The sequence below is a fragment of the Pelmatolapia mariae genome, linkage group LG3_W, assembly GCF_036321145.2.
Source record: "Pelmatolapia mariae isolate MD_Pm_ZW linkage group LG3_W, Pm_UMD_F_2, whole genome shotgun sequence".
NCBI classification, from domain to species: domain Eukaryota; kingdom Metazoa; phylum Chordata; class Actinopteri; order Cichliformes; family Cichlidae; genus Pelmatolapia; species Pelmatolapia mariae.
The window spans coordinates 81702909-81720436 of NC_086229.1; the positions used below are offsets into that span (position 1 = coordinate 81702909).

Sequence of the window (17528 nt, forward strand, 5' to 3'; positions counted from 1 at the left end):
TGCTATCAGAGCCCGCAGGGGTCAGGCTTTATCCCGCACTGTCATTGCAGTCCTGTACACAGTGTGAATATGAAGACAGTGGAAGCTAATGCAGTTTAGTTATCTCAATTTCAAAATGCCAACAGGGTCAGCTGTGGCTGAAGGAGTCCAGATTGCTCGTAGCTCGTTGCGCGCGCCGCTGCCAAAAGCTACGAGGAGGAAATGAGAGACACGAAAAGGAAATTATTTCCGAGGCAGGTCTGATGATGAGGGTTGGGGGTCAGTGCAGATAATACTGGCTTCTTAGCTGAAGTTTATCAGCGGAGTAGAAATATTGTTTACGTGAGATTAAAAGCAGACCTACAAAGATAATAAAAAAGTGACGATACGGTCTGACAGAAACTAATGATGTCATTGGCAACGGCTTCCTGGGCTGTTGTCATAACATTTCCTGTTGTATTACTATCATATACTCAAGCTTAAATGTGCGACTGAACTAACAAAATAAATCAGCACCAATGTGAAGAATAAAAAACTAAACACTAAAACATATTGTACTTTAAAACTGTGTTTTTTATGCCATACATTTATACAATGCATCTTATGCCTTCCAGGTGGAGAGCACTACTTTCTGGACAGGACATGATTTATCTAAAAACTATGTTTTTTTTAAATAACATTTTAAAATGAGAAATAAGAAATAATAGCTCTAGCCCATAACCATCTAAACGCGCAGCATCCTTTCCTTCTTTCTGCCTGGAAACACACAGTTCACGATGAAAATAATTACCAGCAAAGTTCCTCCCCATCATGCCTCTCCGTGTCTAAGCGCATCTGCCTTTGTGTGATTTCACTCTCTATTATTTATAAAAGAAAAAGCAGTTTTCGAGTGTTAATAATTCATAGAAATGCCCAAATGTCTCTGCAGAGGAAAGAGTAAATGGTGGAGTGACTGAGGGGGTACTGCTGTGGTTTACGGCTCCTTTTTATCATCTGTAATTATTAATCCTTTGTTGTTAAGGAAGATGTCCGCTGAAGCAAAGAGGCCAATGTGTACCAATAAGCTGCACCATGACTGTCTAATTTAAGATCACAACAAAAAGCTGACCAGAGGGAAATTGTGGCTCTATTTTGCGGATTAACAGCAAACTTAAAAAATAAAATCTGCTAGCTGTTGTTACTATAGTGATAAAAACAAGTAGAGTCATTTTCCATCTGCAGGTTTTGTATTCTTGGTGGTTCTCGGTGTCGTTTTCAGTGAAAAGTCGGGTTCTGTATCATAAAAGAATGCTGTATATCAAAGATGGAAGCCATTAACTGCATCCAAACATGCTCATTGTGTCCTTTAGTCCCACCCACTTTATGTTTGTGCCAATGGGAGCTCTGAAACACATTACATGGCTTGATAATTATAAAGTTTGAACAGCTTTAGACTATAAGCTGCTCCAAAGGGGAAAAAAGTACTGTTGGAGTCTAAGGGGAGGGGCCAATAGTGCAAGGACTCATGGGACTGTTGGTGTTGACGCTAATATTTCATTTACAGTGTTATAAATGGTACTGCAGTTCTGCTGGATCCTCGCTGTTATTGTTCATGATGTGAGCTCATGACGTGAAATCCAGCGTGTAGCTGTCCTCTTGTTTGAGGGTGGTGTTGTATTGGCTCAAAATGTGGTCATAAATATTTTGTACTTGTAAATCAGTTTTGTACTTGTAAATCAGGATTTGTATGTGTAAAAAGAATTTGTGTGTGCGTAAAAAAGATTTGTGTGTGAACTTAGCCAAAAAAACACCTGCAAGTTACAAGTACGAATTTTGACCCTATTTTTCTTCCTTTCATCTGATTGGTCAATGTCATGTCAATCACAAATGTAACAATCCAATCAGAGAACAGATGGGTTTGGCTGTCGGAGGGGCGCTTTTTTGAACTGCAGGTCCTTGAAGGGAATAAATGCCCTTTTACATGCCAACCCAGCGTTTTCCAGTCTGTGGTCGTCCGAGTTTGGTGATTTTTGTGTCACAGGTTTACGTGCTTAATACAGGGACTTCCACAGCCTTTTCAACAGCGCTGTGTTTTGGAAATGACAGTCTTCACTACAAAGCTTTCTTCGTTATGAATTAGCATACATGTTTTTATTGAGCATCTGAAGAACTAGCAAAAAAACAAACTCTTGTAGAGGACATAAAGTCAGAGATAGAAACGACAAGGAGCAGGTGCATCTAGAACAGGTAGAGCTGCTGCAAAAACCCACAGAGCCCAGCAGCCAGCGCAACAAATTCTGGATCCTTGGCTTTTAGTTAGCAGTTAGCATTAGCAGCACATGTATACAATATATAATATAATAAAATATTTAAGACCACATTTTGAGCCCAAAGTGTTGAGCGACTAATCAATAATGGTCAATGCACCGGTTTAGGAGGGTTAGTGCTAACAAAGCTGTATTCCAGGGGTTCAACAGTGTATGGAATATAGGAGTTGCAAAAACTGATTGGGAATGGGATGTCTTGTGGTTCCTTCTTTTGCCTGGGCTTGCCATAGTTCCAGTGAAAACAAACATACTCTATGCTAATCGTGTTAGGGCTGTATGGAGGTCCATGGAAAATTCTGTCCACTGAAAGAAGATTATTTCACAGTATTTTGGATTATTATTACAAAAACAAACACTTTGTTTAGCAAGATAACCTCATTAAATAATGCTACTTTTAAGATGTTTTAAGTGGAAAAGCAACTGAAGTAAAGTCAGGCTCAAGCTTGGCTATACATGAAATGCACTGTTATAAATGGATTACAGTGGATGGACGTACATAAAGTATAACTAAGCTCCTGTGGCCAAAATGACTCCTTATTAACAAAAGCCCTGTACAGGGACATACTAGCTTTTAAATTCTGCAACATAATGTTTTTATTTTCATGCAATGTGTTGCAGAACAATTATGACAACATGTAGAGCTCCAGACAAAGACGCACCATTCAAGGGCTTGATTTTAGCATGGGGGTCTAGCCAGGACCCTCACTGGGTACAGGGTGGGAATCGAACTTGTGATTCCCACTTCAAAGCTGTGGAGTCTTACCACTACACTATCCAGCTGCATTTCTAAAGCTTGCGTTAAACATGAACCTTAATGCTTAGTATGGATAACTTAAATGACAATACACCTTTGAGATGAACATTTCCACTGGGTTTAGTAGTTTACACTAAATCACCTATCAGCAAAATGTTTCTGTTTTGTTTTATTTCTCATTTCTCCGAGACAAACACATCATGCAGGGCAATATTCTTCAACTTTTCAACAGCAGGCTCGTAGACATTGGCAGCCCACATATGAAGTCATCATTTTCATGTTCCCTGTAACCCCCAGAAGGTTGATTTACTGAAAATTTTGTGCTACCCAAACCACATAATACTTTAAAATTAGATTCCTAATTTCTGGAAATGCATTTGCCCATGGGTCGAGAATAACTTTGCGTCTACTGAAAGTGTGGGTATTGTGTTGTTGGTCTTAAATCTCACTGGTAATTATCTTTTCTCTTGATGGCATTGCTGGGTTTTTCCTTTATTAATGGGGATCATAATGTTTTGCGAATAGGAGATTTTTTTTTCCTGGACTCAGAGGAAATTATGGGCGTAGAAGATTGAGTGTGATACCACATCGTTTGTGTCCCCAGGTGGATGATCAAACACGATAGAAGCCAGCGATATCAATAAATACATCAAGAACACAGAGGCTGCTATCAATCCTTGCATGCAATGGAGCTGTGTTGGACGTGCGCTGCTCTACGCTCACTTTGTTGAAAAGGAAGTACAAAAAAGGAAGGCATTCAAAGTGGTTGCTTAAATAATTCAGCATCCACCAACTATTCAGGAATTTCCTGTGGTTTGACTAAAATCAATAGTTTGGCCTCTCTCTTTTCCACTCGCTAAGTTTCACTCGTTTCCTCCCTCTTGCAGAAAATCAATTCATGACTACATTTACTCTTAGATTTCAGAGTTTCATTATTTACTTTTAACAATGACACAATTAAGGGTGCTCCCCGTCTTAGAGCCTACATCTGTGATCTGTGACAGCAGAAGGGAAACACATAAAATAAATAAATGGCACGTTACACAAATAGAACTAAACAGCTTTCCAAGGGGGAATCTGATAGGTTTTGGCTTAGAGACTGAGGAGAACATGACTTAACTGTGTGGTGGCACAGAGTGGAAAGTCATTGTGTTGCTGTATTTCTCTTCCCTCTTCCTCTATTTACAAGGCTGACAGAAAAGAAAAAAACAATGCTTTTGTACTCACGCGTCATCCACATAGCAAGGATACGGCATTTGCTGGGCAAAAACACCCAGTGGTTGGGTTTTTGAGGTGTGCGCCCGTATAATGCCATGGTCAATCATATCCTGCAGGTAGGCGAAGCCTCCCCATATATAGCGCAGGTCGTTATAGGGGTTGTCTCTGGCTCCAGGAGTCCATGACCTTATTAAAAGAAGACAGACCATGATGTGTCTTAGCAAAGGGCAAGTAAACTACAACCAGAATGGTCAGAAATACTACCTGAGATTATAAGTTATTTTAGAGGTTATATAGAGCAACAGGAACTTTATTTATAAAGACCTAACTGCTTGACAGGACAAGGATCCACTTTTTTTTTTTTTTCGATATCTAGACTTAGCCCTGGTAAATATTTTCAGCTTCCTGCTCATGAGTCTAAGGAGAAGATATGTCAGCACATTTACATAAGCTTTGTAATTTCAGAGAAAACAAGGTATAATTAATAACACTAATTATGGTCTGGTTCCATTTACATGGTTCAGAGCCCCAGTACTGTGTATGCTCATTGTAATGTACTAAAACACTAAATAGAACTGGATGATAATTAATTTGGTCAGTTACATCTGTGCTACGATGGGTCATAACGTCTGCTGGTGATTGCCTATCACAGCCTTATAGCTTTAAATGAAAGTTTGATTAGCATTCAGATTTGAAATGAGGAGAAAATAAAGGCAGGTTCTTTAAAAAGGGTTATTAATGGTGACACTTGGTGAAGCTTAAAGTCAGTTTTCTGTGTCATAAAAGTGGCTCTTGTTGCACTAAATCACTATGGTAACCTGTGCCAAACATATAACCTGGGTAGGAGTGAGCAGGTTATGTTCAGAGTTTTGGTTAAAAATCAGTTTCTTCTTTCATTGACATCTTAATTTTTGTTTTATATGTGCAAATTCTCAAGCTTTACCTTACATTATAAATGAAGCCCAGCTGTGAAGTTACAGCAGTGCAAACTGTGCACTGATGTATAGATGCAGTATGGAGAGTATCAAGCTGCTAAAGATAGTCTGTTTTACTCTACTGGAATTGCAGCTACTAAAGCACAGAAAACTCACCGAGTAGCAACTCAGGCAATAAAATTAGTTTTTCCTTGATCTGCTGACCAAACTATTTCAATATGTCCTTTATTAGGCTATAGGACAGTAACATCTAATGATTAAATGTATGAAGTTTAAAGTTTCAGAGCTCAACTCTGCAGCCATCGCATTAGAAATAAACAGCAGCAAGAAGAGCAGCACTCAGCATTAACTGCAATTAAACGGTTTATTTTATTGCTCTGTGCGCTACATCCTGAGATTAATGACTTTCTGGAGCATTAATATCTCATCTTATTTGCAACAGTGTTGCATTTTACTGTTACATTTTTCATGTTGTTTATAGATTTTTATCCCCATTTTATCATCATCATCGGATGACGTCTGTGATTGAAGTAGGTGACACTCATAGGGATCATTTTGCACAGAAAAAAGTTTTACATGTAAAACGCCACTTAATGTGTGAGCTTGGCTTGATAACCGCTCGCATGACAACCGTTATCTCCTACTTAAAGTGGGATTTAAAGTTCTGTTGAGCCAGCCAGTGCAAAGAAAGCCTGGCTTTGTTGAACTTCTGGCTTTATAGCGTAATATTTACCCATATATATACATATATATATGGCATCAAGTTCTTTAGTCTAGTATTGTCAAAGAACCAAACAGAGACATCAATCAAATGTGGGACAGAAGAAATGGCACAAAAAATATAAAATTAGGTTAAAGTCATTTTGGTATTCAGCAAAAAGAACGGGTTTTTATAACAGTGTTACATACCTTCGCCTTACTGTCCTGGTACTTTCTACTTCATCAACATCCATGCGAATTTTGTACTTGACATAAGGAGGTGGGAGGCTGGAGTTCAGCTGGAGGTTTTCAAAGACAATCCCGGCCCAGAACGTACCATTTCTCAAAAGATCCAGCGCTCTATTCACCAGTTGGCCTTCAGTGGAGGCCGCCTCAAACTTGTCCAGATCCAAACACTGTCAGCAAACAGACCCACACAAATGTCTTACTTTTCTAACATCCTATTATGTTTACAGTAAACCATTCTGTTTTTACAGTCTTTCAGCAGCCACAAAAGGCAGGCAGGAGCTCACTGGGAGAAAGGCAGATGGATATTTAGCAAAGAAAGTATCATTCAGCCAGTGACTAAACAACACAGAGTGCAGTTCCAAATTATCTGGAGATGCCAGGGGGTGGGAAATGTTTTGAGTTTCAGTAGAGACAAGCAAATGAGATCCACCCTTGCTAGCGTTCCCTTGCTCGGTAGCCTTGTCCCCCTGTTTCACGAGACGATAATGAGCTAGCCATCCTGGGAGGCAGTCACACCTGACAGCTGTCCACACATCTCAGTGCTGCAATAGTTTTATCATCTCCCCCCTCAGGAATCTGTATTGTATATCCCGCTATGGTAGGAAAGAAATATCACAAACAACACCATTTGTTCAGCACATACTGAAGCATATTAGAGCAGTGAAGAGCTACACGGGCCCAAAGTTTGGACAAGTGCTAAATGAAATATAGGGACAAGCTGTACAAGCTGTAGCTAATCCTGGTAACAGCGGCCTCATGCTACCCAACACATCATTTGAGCAAACAATGTATTTTTTTAACAGCGTCTTTATTCAAACCTATTTGTAGGCACAACGTTTTTCATACAGATGTACTCGGTGAACCTGATTCTTCTGCATTCACAAACGTCCTTTGGAGCCTTTCCAATCTATGTTTAATCAGCTATTTGTGCTGCTACAAATCAACTTTATCTGCCCATGTTAATGAGACTTCACAAGTTATAACAGCTCATACAGTTGTGTCATCCTCAAGTGCCCTTAATGTTTAAATAAGATTAGTGCGGCACAACATTCCCAGTAAGCACCAGAGGAGTTTCATCTAAAGCCAGCGATTAAGTTCTGTCCCCAGAGTTATAAAGACGTTGCAATGGCGATGCTCAACGCTGTTGCCATGAAAATTTTCATAATGACCTTTTATGCTATTTATAGGTTTGTTTCTGTTGTTTTAATGTTTTATAAATCTCGCCGCTGTTGAATTAAACAGGTTTATGAAAGAAATGACATGCAATTTGAGGCTCTAATTTGCCTCTATTTAAAAAAAATATTAAGAAAGATGCAGCCTTTAGTGTTAATGCTGGTGGTGGCAACACAGAGAGAGGAGCCATGCCAATTAGAAAATGAGCACAAATTGTTGGGCTTTAATCTTTAGAAAGTAATTGGCTCACACCAAGAAATCATTTCAAGGATACAAATGACTCATTTGGTGAACACACATTTTCAAGGTGCATAGCTCCTCTAATGTCCTGTGTCTGCACATTGGAAACTTGTTAGCCTCCTCCTGCCCATGTATGCTAAAGCTATCGATTTGCACTAATAAAGGCTTGTAGTTGGTTTTGTTGACCAGTGACTGAAAAGTATGTAAATCAGGTTTAAATAACTTTAGCAATTAGTATTTTCTGTTCAGTTCACTTGTTGTGTACATAAAGCATCACCATGTATGGAACTAAATGCACGACTACATTGTCTTAATGACCTTTTAGCTACGCCGCGTCTTTGCAATGCCAATCCTAAAAAATATATCATTTCCCTAAACATGTATGCATCCAGACAAGCGATCGCTGCAGTAAAGGCTGTCTGATAAGTGCTCCTTATCCATTCTGAGCAATGTAATTTCCATTAGGGCAGAAAATAGATTGCATTACAGTGGAATTTTATTGTCCGTGTACGGCTAATCCCGAGGGACCTAAGCTGTCATTTTACCTGCGCTCGGATTGATATTGTGTGTGTATATGGGAGGGCGGGAGTGGGGCGAGGTTGGGCTTTGTGCATATATTTGATGGTGCAATTTGGAGAAAGAACAGTTTTGCTTTGAACCGTGGCACAATCAATATACAGGATGAATGTTAACTCTGTGTGTGTTCCAACTGGATGATGCCATTACAGGTTCACTAGCCCATAGCAATATTGCTATATGATTACCAGGGAAGGGATGCTGTGGTAGATCTTGCTGTGCATTTGACAGTTCTTTAAGTCAAGGTTCTTCAAGTTTAATGAACACTAGAGGCGTGTTTTCTAATGACTCAAAAGCTGAGTTTGAGAGCAACTCAAGATTTGAAGAAAACAAAAAAACTGATGTCTTGATTTTGGCTTGAACAATAGCAGCGCAAGGATACACAAGAAAAGAGCTCACAAAGCAAATTCACTGCACTAAACACGAGCACATGCCTTATGTTTTAGATGCAAAAAACCAGGCTCACACTAATAAAATGACCACTAATGCACTAAAATACATTGAATTAAAGATACGGGTGGGTAAAGTTAGATTGTGTTTTTTTTCAACCACCCCCCACCCAAAAAGAAAGCTCTCACTGATTTTACTAAAAAGCAATTTTGCTTGACTACTTCAAAGGTCATAAAGCAACTCCAGCCAAAGAAATCACACGGGTAATATCAGATAAACAAAAATAACTAAAGGAAAGGCAAAGAAAGAATAGAGGTGGAAGGGCGAGAATTATGTTTAAAAAAAACTTAAATGTCAAAGAACAGCCAACACTTAGAAAATCTTTCACTTCACTGGAGAGGTCGCAAAACCCTGTGGAAGCCGGATTTATGAGGTGGTTCACATTTACTACAAAGCACAAGCAGATAAATTACATACACGCAAGAAAGTGGAGAGAAGCTTCAGCATTTCCGAGGTGGAGTTGTAGACGTTCCGCCAGTCACTGGGTGGCATGCCGGGTGGACGATCTTCCGGAGGCCCGTTGTACAGGAAGTTGGCCAGCAGCTCAGGTGTCCACCCTGTGCCATTGAGAGGTGCCTTGAGGGTACCAGCAAACACAGGATTTGCCAGCAGAGCCTGATTTTGAAAGCAAGAAGATGGGTTTATTTATAGTTACAATGGCCACCTGTTAGAGGCTTCAAATGAATGTGGTATGAATGCAAATAAATATTTATGAGAATCAAAAGCCTTTATAAAAAGAGAAATAAAGAAAAAAAAAGAAGGGATGATAAAAAGGATGGGGGGAGGGGCAGCTTTACTCTTTGCTGGAGCTGACATTCATTTTTCTGCAGAATTAATTAACAGCATTAAGATAGATGGCAGTGTTGTACTTGCGGCTCTAAGATGCACATCAACTATTCTCCTCTATGGCCATGAAGTGCTCATTTACAGCACAGGGTGTGTACGTGCACAAAAAAATGTATTTGCATGCTACAGATATATCAGGACCCACAGAGAGAACAAATGCAAATCAAATCTCCTCCCTGGAAACGCACAAACAAGGCCGCGTACGCACCATGAAAGAGATAAAGGCGCAGGGCCTCCCCTTTAATTCCCCTTCACTAACATGGCAAGGAACATGTGTGTGACTTACATTCATCTCGGGTCATAGATCAAGACGCAATTTCCATAATCATGCACCCAATTCATAAAGATAATACGCTGAGAAGCGGAGGAAAACTGAACCTTGCTGCAGCAGTAATGGCCCACTTACATACAGCATGTTACATGAATATGTATTTTGTTTTGTTTAGAGAAATAACCATTTCTAAGCTTCTTATGCAATAACCCTTTGAGAATAAGGCTATTTGACTCCCATCTATTGGTTTACATGTGTTTGCCCTCAAGTTACAGCACCACAGTCATTCCCCTCCCTCTCTCACACAGCGTTCCTTCGCTTTCCAGTTGCTCTGAAATTAACACCCAAGTATTAATCTGACACCGTTCCTGTAATGACAGTTTTACATCAAAGTAAAATTAAAACACTGATAAGAAGAACGGGGAAAATTCACTTCAAACCCACAATGAAATCACCCATTTAATATAGCTTTTTAAAATGTGACCCGCATGCTGCGGCTAACTGTGGTGACCATTTCAAAGTGGACGATGCGGAGTCTGACTTTTGGTCAGCAAAGGGCGCTGCGCGTCAATTGGACAAAGTGGCCTCTACAGTGTGATATTCAGAGTTAAAGATTCAGATATATTCTGCCCACTGTGCTCAGTGGCATTTCAGTGTCAACACTTTTGATCATATTCTGCTTAACCTAAGGACAAAGTGTCAAATTAAGTAATCTCTGCGCTGCGTGTGACCTTTTAAAAAAATCAGTACATCTATCATTGTGGTCGCTACGTTAAGGACACGATCCATCAAAATTGTCTTTTGAGGAAATAAAAAAAATCGGAGCCGTTCTGAAAGTGCAGTAAGAGAGAGTTATGCTGGCAAATTGACCGTAACTTTTTATCCGGTTCAGTAGTTCATCTCTTCATCCGGCTACTGCTGCATGCACTTAAACGTGTAGTCTGGTGCTTAATGTTCAGTGGCATTTTAAACCACACAGATGTGCCATTTAACCTTGTTGGTCATGTGATGAAGTGAAGAATTGAACTGTGTTTACCTTTGAAAAGGAAGGAGAAATATCGGGTCCATGGAGAGAACTTAATCCAGATTCTGTATGTTAGTTTGTCTGTCTGTTTGTTTGTTAGCAGGCTAGCGTCCACAGTTTTCAATATATCATGTTAAATTTTATTTTATTTTTAACATAAACCAGTGACACACTCCGGGGCCTGATCAACCCTGGCAGGGCCTCCTTGGATGAGGGTGTCTAGTGATAATGGCCGAAACACCCGATGAATCCAAGGTCCACTACTGACGATGTGTCCCAAATTTGAATATGATAATCTAGATCAGATCTCTAATCCCTAAACCCAACCAAGGAAAAAAAATGGCAGATTAGCTTGAGTAAAAGACTGAAAGTTGAGGCACACAACGATATGTGCCACTGGTAAAGTTTCTGGGCTGCCTTTCCTCATAACAGCCATCCCAACAGCCATCTTGGTTAGGTTTTGGGCGACCGTGGTTCATGGGGTTGGGAAGCTCATCTTGTAACCCGAAGGTTGCCGGTTCGATCCCCAGCTCTGTCCGTCTTGGTCGTTGTGTCCTTGGGCAAGACACTTCACCTACCGCCTACTGGTGATGGCCAGAGGGGCCAATGGCAGCCTCGCTTCTGTCAGTCTGCCCCAGGGCAGCTGTGGCTACAACTGTAGCTTGCCTCCACCAGTGTGTGAATGTGAGAGTGAACGAATAGTGGAATTGCAAAGCGCTTTGAGGGTCTCGAAAAGCGCTATATAAATGCAATCCATTATTATTATCCCTCAAGATTTTCTCCGTTTAAAGCAATGCATTATCAGGGATTGTAACATCTAGTCCTTTTACTGATTATTTTATTGTTTTTGCTTAATTTTTGCTGCTCTTAACTTTGTACTGTCCACTTTTTGCCGTGACCAAGCAAATTTCCCACCTGTGGGACTAATAAAGGTTTATCTTATCTTATCTTACATGAGTACCTAGGTTAGCTAAGACCTTCATCTGAAGGTCAAAGTTGCCCTTTGTGGCTGCTGTATTCTCTGTATGCTCTTGTAATACATTTGTAAGCGGATAATTGAGTATGGGAACAGTAACATCCATGATGTGACAGTAAGTGGCCCTCTTATGGTCAGAGGCATGGGCTTTAAGATTTTCTGTTGTGCCTCTGTTGAAGTGGCTGCTGTTTACATGCACTATCAAACAGCACTTATTCAAGCAGTACCTACAGGTGTCACTGAAGCAACCAGAACTGTAATCCTGCAGATTATAACTATGTAAAGGCAAAAAGTATTCCCAAATACTCTTATGTCTAAGCCGTCTTGTGCTCAGTATTTCCTTTTATTCATCTTAACACCCTAAATCACCCAACTCAGATGTAGTTGTGGTGGCGACGGCAATTGGTCCATCAAAGCAAAGCGTGTCCGTGACCTTGAATGACCTCTGACGATGACAAATCTCGGAAGCCACCGGCTTCGGAACGAGAGGTGGACAGAGGGAGAGGGCTGGGTGGGGAGAAAATGAAGACAAAGGAGGATTGCTGGTCCATTTGTGTAAAGGTTAGGGCTAGGGTAATGAATACCCTAGCTATATGGAGCTCCCAATGTCTGCTTCCCTCCAGCTGCCTATAAGCTCATTTGGAGTGACACTGGAGTAATGTCAGTGTCAAGGAAATACGGCGAGAGGCAAAATAGAGGGAGGAGAGGAGAGGGAGGAAGAGAGAGAAGTGGTGGCAAAGAGTCCGTGTCCTTTACTTCTATAGATAATCCTTTCTGCTAGGATGAAAATTATCCTGCACTTACCCATAATTACTTTCCTCTCTCACTCTCCACATTTAACAGAAGGTGTGAATAAATGATGTACACAGCATGTACATTCTCACCTGCAGCAGATGTAAGGCTCATCTTTCAAAGAGAAAGAAATACACTGCAGTAATTATAAAAGACACTAATGCATGTTTACTGTTTTCTTCATTTAGCTCTACTGCAAAAAGAAAGTGAAGGAGGTCGTTTTGCATTTTTTGTATTTTTCTGAATTTTTCATTTTCAGTAAATCTCATCACCAAATTTGCTGGTGACTTTTTATGTGGAGCTATCTTGGGGAGATGATCCACTCCACTTAAGATCAAAGCAGGCTGTATTAAGCACTTTCTTGCGCGACAGCAATTTGAAACAGTAATCCATGCCTTTGTAACCGTTCGGCTGGATTACTGTAATTCTCTTTATTTTGGGGTGAGTCGATCTTCTGTTTTTCGACTGCAGCTAGTTCAGAATGCTGCTGGAAGTCTATTAACCGGCACTCGTAGATGCGAGCATATCACCCCAGTTTTATATTCACTTCATTGGCTGCCCGTGCATTTTAGGATCCATTTTAAGCTGCTTTTATTTGTTTTTAAATGTTTGTCCAATGCTGCCCCTCTGTACCTCTCTGAGCTTCTTCATCCATACATACCTTCCCGGTCCCTCAGGTCGGCAGACCAGCTCCTCCTGAGCGTGCCCAGGACAAATCGTAAGCTCAGAGGGGATCGGGCGTTTGCTGTGGCAGCACCAAAATTGTGGAATGAGTTGCTTTTACATGTTAGACAGGCACCTTCCTTATCTGTTTTTAAATCACGTCTTAAAACATATTTATTTACCTTGGCTTTCAGCACAGCAGGACTTGTTGATGTCTCTTAATTAGTTTCTTATTAATTATATTATTTTGAATTTTAAGATATTCTATATGTAATTTAAACTGTTTTCTCTTTGCTTTATATTTGTAGCACTTTGGCCAACATTGTTGGTTGTAAAGTGCGTTATAAATAGAGATGCTATGCTATGCTATGTGTCCCACAGTGTACAATGGGTGTGACAACCCTGCTCTATGATGTCACAAATCCAAGAGTAGTAAAAAAAAACACACCAAAAACCCAGCAATGTAAAGTTCAGATACTTTGACCATGTTTAACATAGTGTACAAACCAACCATTGTAATGTGTGCAGCATTAAATAAAATAAACAACCATCAAGAGTCTCACCCGTATTGTATTGACTTGTGAGCTATTTTGCAGAAAATCCCAAACACGCGGTCCGAGTTCATCCCAAGAGTCCCCCAGCTCCCTTAACATAGCCAAGGCGTTAAAGGTGCTATTTGCCTGAAACACAGAAAACAATAATCTATTATTTTACACATTTGTCTCACCTTCTCCTCACCGAAAACATACTCGCTGAGCCTTCTTTTCACGCTGTGCCAATACAAACATGAAAGCACTCCACAACTGCACTTTCAGCTAATCTCCCTAGGAACTCATCACACTGTAACACTGCCATGCCCCCCGCGGTGTTGAATGTAAATGGGGTTATTTACCTCTGAACATTCACTTGTAAACACCCTGACTATGTCTGGAGTGAAGAGGGCCTCCTGCGCCAACACCGGGCCGCTCGCTGTGAAGTCGGCAGGTTTTGCTCATGCTCGTTATGTATTTTCAATGCAAAATTCTCACAGCATGTCTGTTGTTTGTTTTGGTTACGCAGCTATCAAAACGATGCAAATCTCATGCACAAATGTCATGTCTTGGAAAACAATATATATTTATTGCATTGCATGAACAAGCCCTCTGATTAAATGTTTTATTTTCCAGCTCTGCACTAATGCGTGACATCCTCCTTTTTTGTTTTCATAGACAGATTGCAGGCACCTTCTACCAGTAATTAGTCTGGTCCTATGTATGCAAGATTTACATATATTTGCATATGCATGCTAACTCTTAATTTAGAAAAGAATATATAAATATAGATATAGTGGCTTGAACTTTTCATTGCAAACGTAACTTAAACTGACCAGAGCAATATATTCTTTTCAAGTTCACAAAAAGTCAGCATACATATAGAAACCTTTCATTTTCCCTCTAGACCTACTTCTTTCACCAGGAGACGAGCAGCAGGTGTATCAGGTGTGTAGAGGACTTTCCCCTGCAATAATGGCTTGAAGGTGCTCCAAATGTAGCGCAGACCAGGTGTGCTCTCCAGGGTGTCGACAAGAGTCTGACAAAAAGCATCTACGGTACAGAGGAGGTGAGGGGAGAAGACAGGGAAAGTCATGGCAAGACTACGAAAACAACTCTAAATCTCAAACTCCTCTGTGCATACTGGATTCATGCTCTTTCATGGGACTGGAGGAAAGAGGAGAGACAAGTTATTTGATCTGTGCAAAAATCACAGAAATTGAAGCGCCCGAGAAGCAAACATGATAAATATTGTACACGAGGTTAAAATTCATACGTGGCTACGAAAACAGACCTCTCGGTACTTGTTCTCAGCAGAGTTTGAACAAATATGAACATGAGAGAGGTTTCAGAAAATCTTCCTGGCCTTTTCAGCTGTTGTATTAATTAATACTTATAGTACTAATAACAGTTTGATTACACATTTATGTGGTTTAAAAAGTTCACTGCTGTTAAAAAGGGGAAGAAAAGTTTCGAAGGTGGATATAATGATTTTCACTGATGCAACAAGAGCAGACTGATTTATATTGATACTGTAAAACACATAGATGGTAAAGAATGTTAAAAACTGTACATTACTGTATTCAGCGTGCCAAATGATTGCATTTGCACCATATAGGCAGTATTGATGCAATCACTGCCTTTCAGAACAGAACTGATACTAATGATTCCTTAATGTAGTCTTGATTAAAAATGAGCTAGGTAACATGTGTTTAATTCCTTTGAACAAAAAACTTTCTTGCTCCCTTCCCACTTCTAGGACTGGAAAACCTAGCCCCTGCTTTGGCCAGTTATGCATTTTTGCCACTTCCAACCAGATCAAAAGTGTAATGTACAGTATAGGAAACAACAAACAACACAGAGCATACGCTGTACGACCAAAAGTACTGTTTGCATGTACAAGAACTGCTCAGCCATTGAGTAATTCAATTAAATTGTATTTACATAGCCTTAAATCACAACAATCACCTGCAGGCGCTTTATATTGTACGGTAAAGACTACACTAACACCATGACGCTCCCAGCACACAACATTTGTGCTGACGTTAATGCCAGATGAGGTTTGGATCCCTGCAGTTACTGAGGTACTAAACATCCCCGCTCTGTAACTTTATCTGGTCTGACATTACATTGCTGGATGAGTTGCTGTGGTTCCTAAATGCTTCCACTTCCCAATAATACCCGTCACATTTGATTGCGGAATATCTAGTCAGGAAGATATTTTATGAACAGTCAGTGAGTGGCATCCCATTACAGTATTATACTTCAATCCAGTGAGCTAGCTAGCTTAATATTATATACCTGTAGCAATGGGACTGAAAACACTTTAATTTAACGATTAAGAGGTGTGTTCTATGCTCGTCCGATTGGCCAGTACTTGAAACAGATAGTGGACAGCGATATCGCTCATTGCTTACTGTAGACACTGCAAAACCTCCCACTGTGTCACGGCTGCGCAGCCAGTATGTTTGTGGAGCTGATCCAAAAACAGACACGGGAGAGTAAACTCAGTATAACCAAAGGCGATTTATTTGGCTGAAGATACATGAACATAAAACAAGGCAAACCGAGCAAAAAAAACTAAACTAAACACTAAACTGGGAACAAACTAAGATTAACTATGAAAACTGTGACAAGAAAGCATAAACATGAACATAAATCTGAAAAGGTGCATGCGGAACTATGGCATGAAGAAAAAAAACACATGACAAAACAGACGACCCGACCCTGAACAGACGAAGACAGAGGACTTAAATACACAGGAGGGTAATGAGGGAAATAGACACATCTGTGAAACACAGCTGACACAAATGAACCTGACACTACAGGGGAAGCAAAACTAAACACACTGAACATGGAAACACAAAACTTTCAAAATAAAACAGGAAACATGGACAGATGTAAACATGATAACACAAGCTTGACAACATGAAACACGCAGACAATAACTACACGGAACACAGGGACATAACTAAACGTTAAACAATGAGGACACGGCAGACTAACACGGAAGACAGGAAAAGACACAAACACGGAGACATAAGTGAAACATAACCTAGACTAAAACTCAACTAAACCCTAACTAAATAATACCACAAGAACTTAACGTTATTGCAATCTAACCTAAGAAAATCAAAAATAAACACTGAACATTTTGGTATTTTGAAAGTGGACATGACGAATGTGAGTCTGAGAAATAGAGGGACGCTGCATGCTAATAATGGTAGTACCTTATCAGTCACAAGGCAAACCACATCCCACATGATCTTATTTTATGACTTTATGGGAACCGCAATTTAGAAAATGAAAATAAGTAATCACTCAAATCTAGAACCAGACACTATAAACCCGTCATGAAAGAGTCTGTCGAGGTTAAAGACCTAAGGGCTGTTTTATCATGGACTTCTACGTAATCTGACCTCCTTATGAAACCAGAGTTGTCGCCTCCTGCTGGCCGTTACAAAGAATGCTTCAGATTTAATATACAGTCTTTAGGTTTGACAGTGAGATGTCTGTTAAAACGTTATATTCCAGCCTGCTGCAGCTTTAAGGATTCATGTTTGACCGTTCCACTGACTCACTCAAGAGGTTAAAGTGAGTCTTAAATCTGTTTCCTGACCTTATTTCACAGAATTTTTTACAAGAACGTTGACCCAACAGATCTCACTGTAGTTTGCACAATATAAAAGCAATATTTCAGCACACTGTTGGGAGAGGCTCGTAAATACCAGTTTTATAAGGGTCATGCGCACCGACAGAGTTCGAACGATGTGTGTCAGAGTTCGTTGTTTGCTTTTTTTACTCCTTTCTGTAACATGAGTCACAAGAAAGCTTCGGCGATGGTTTA

General features: G+C 40.1%; 1 protein-coding gene across 1 annotated transcript in view; it reads right to left on the reverse strand.

Annotated features, from left to right (window-relative positions):
- Positions 1-17528, reverse strand: part of LOC134619291 (phospholipid-transporting ATPase ABCA1-like) — a 172160-nt gene that overhangs the window by 130724 nt on the left and 23908 nt on the right. The window contains exons 9-13 of the mRNA XM_063465060.1: positions 14595-14734; positions 13715-13831; positions 8997-9194; positions 6102-6307; positions 4267-4443 (exon numbers count right to left, since the gene is read on the reverse strand). Of these exons, the coding sequence (XP_063321130.1) occupies positions 4267-4443; positions 6102-6307; positions 8997-9194; positions 13715-13831; positions 14595-14734 (838 nt within the window). The remainder of the gene's footprint in view (positions 1-4266; positions 4444-6101; positions 6308-8996; positions 9195-13714; positions 13832-14594; positions 14735-17528) is intronic.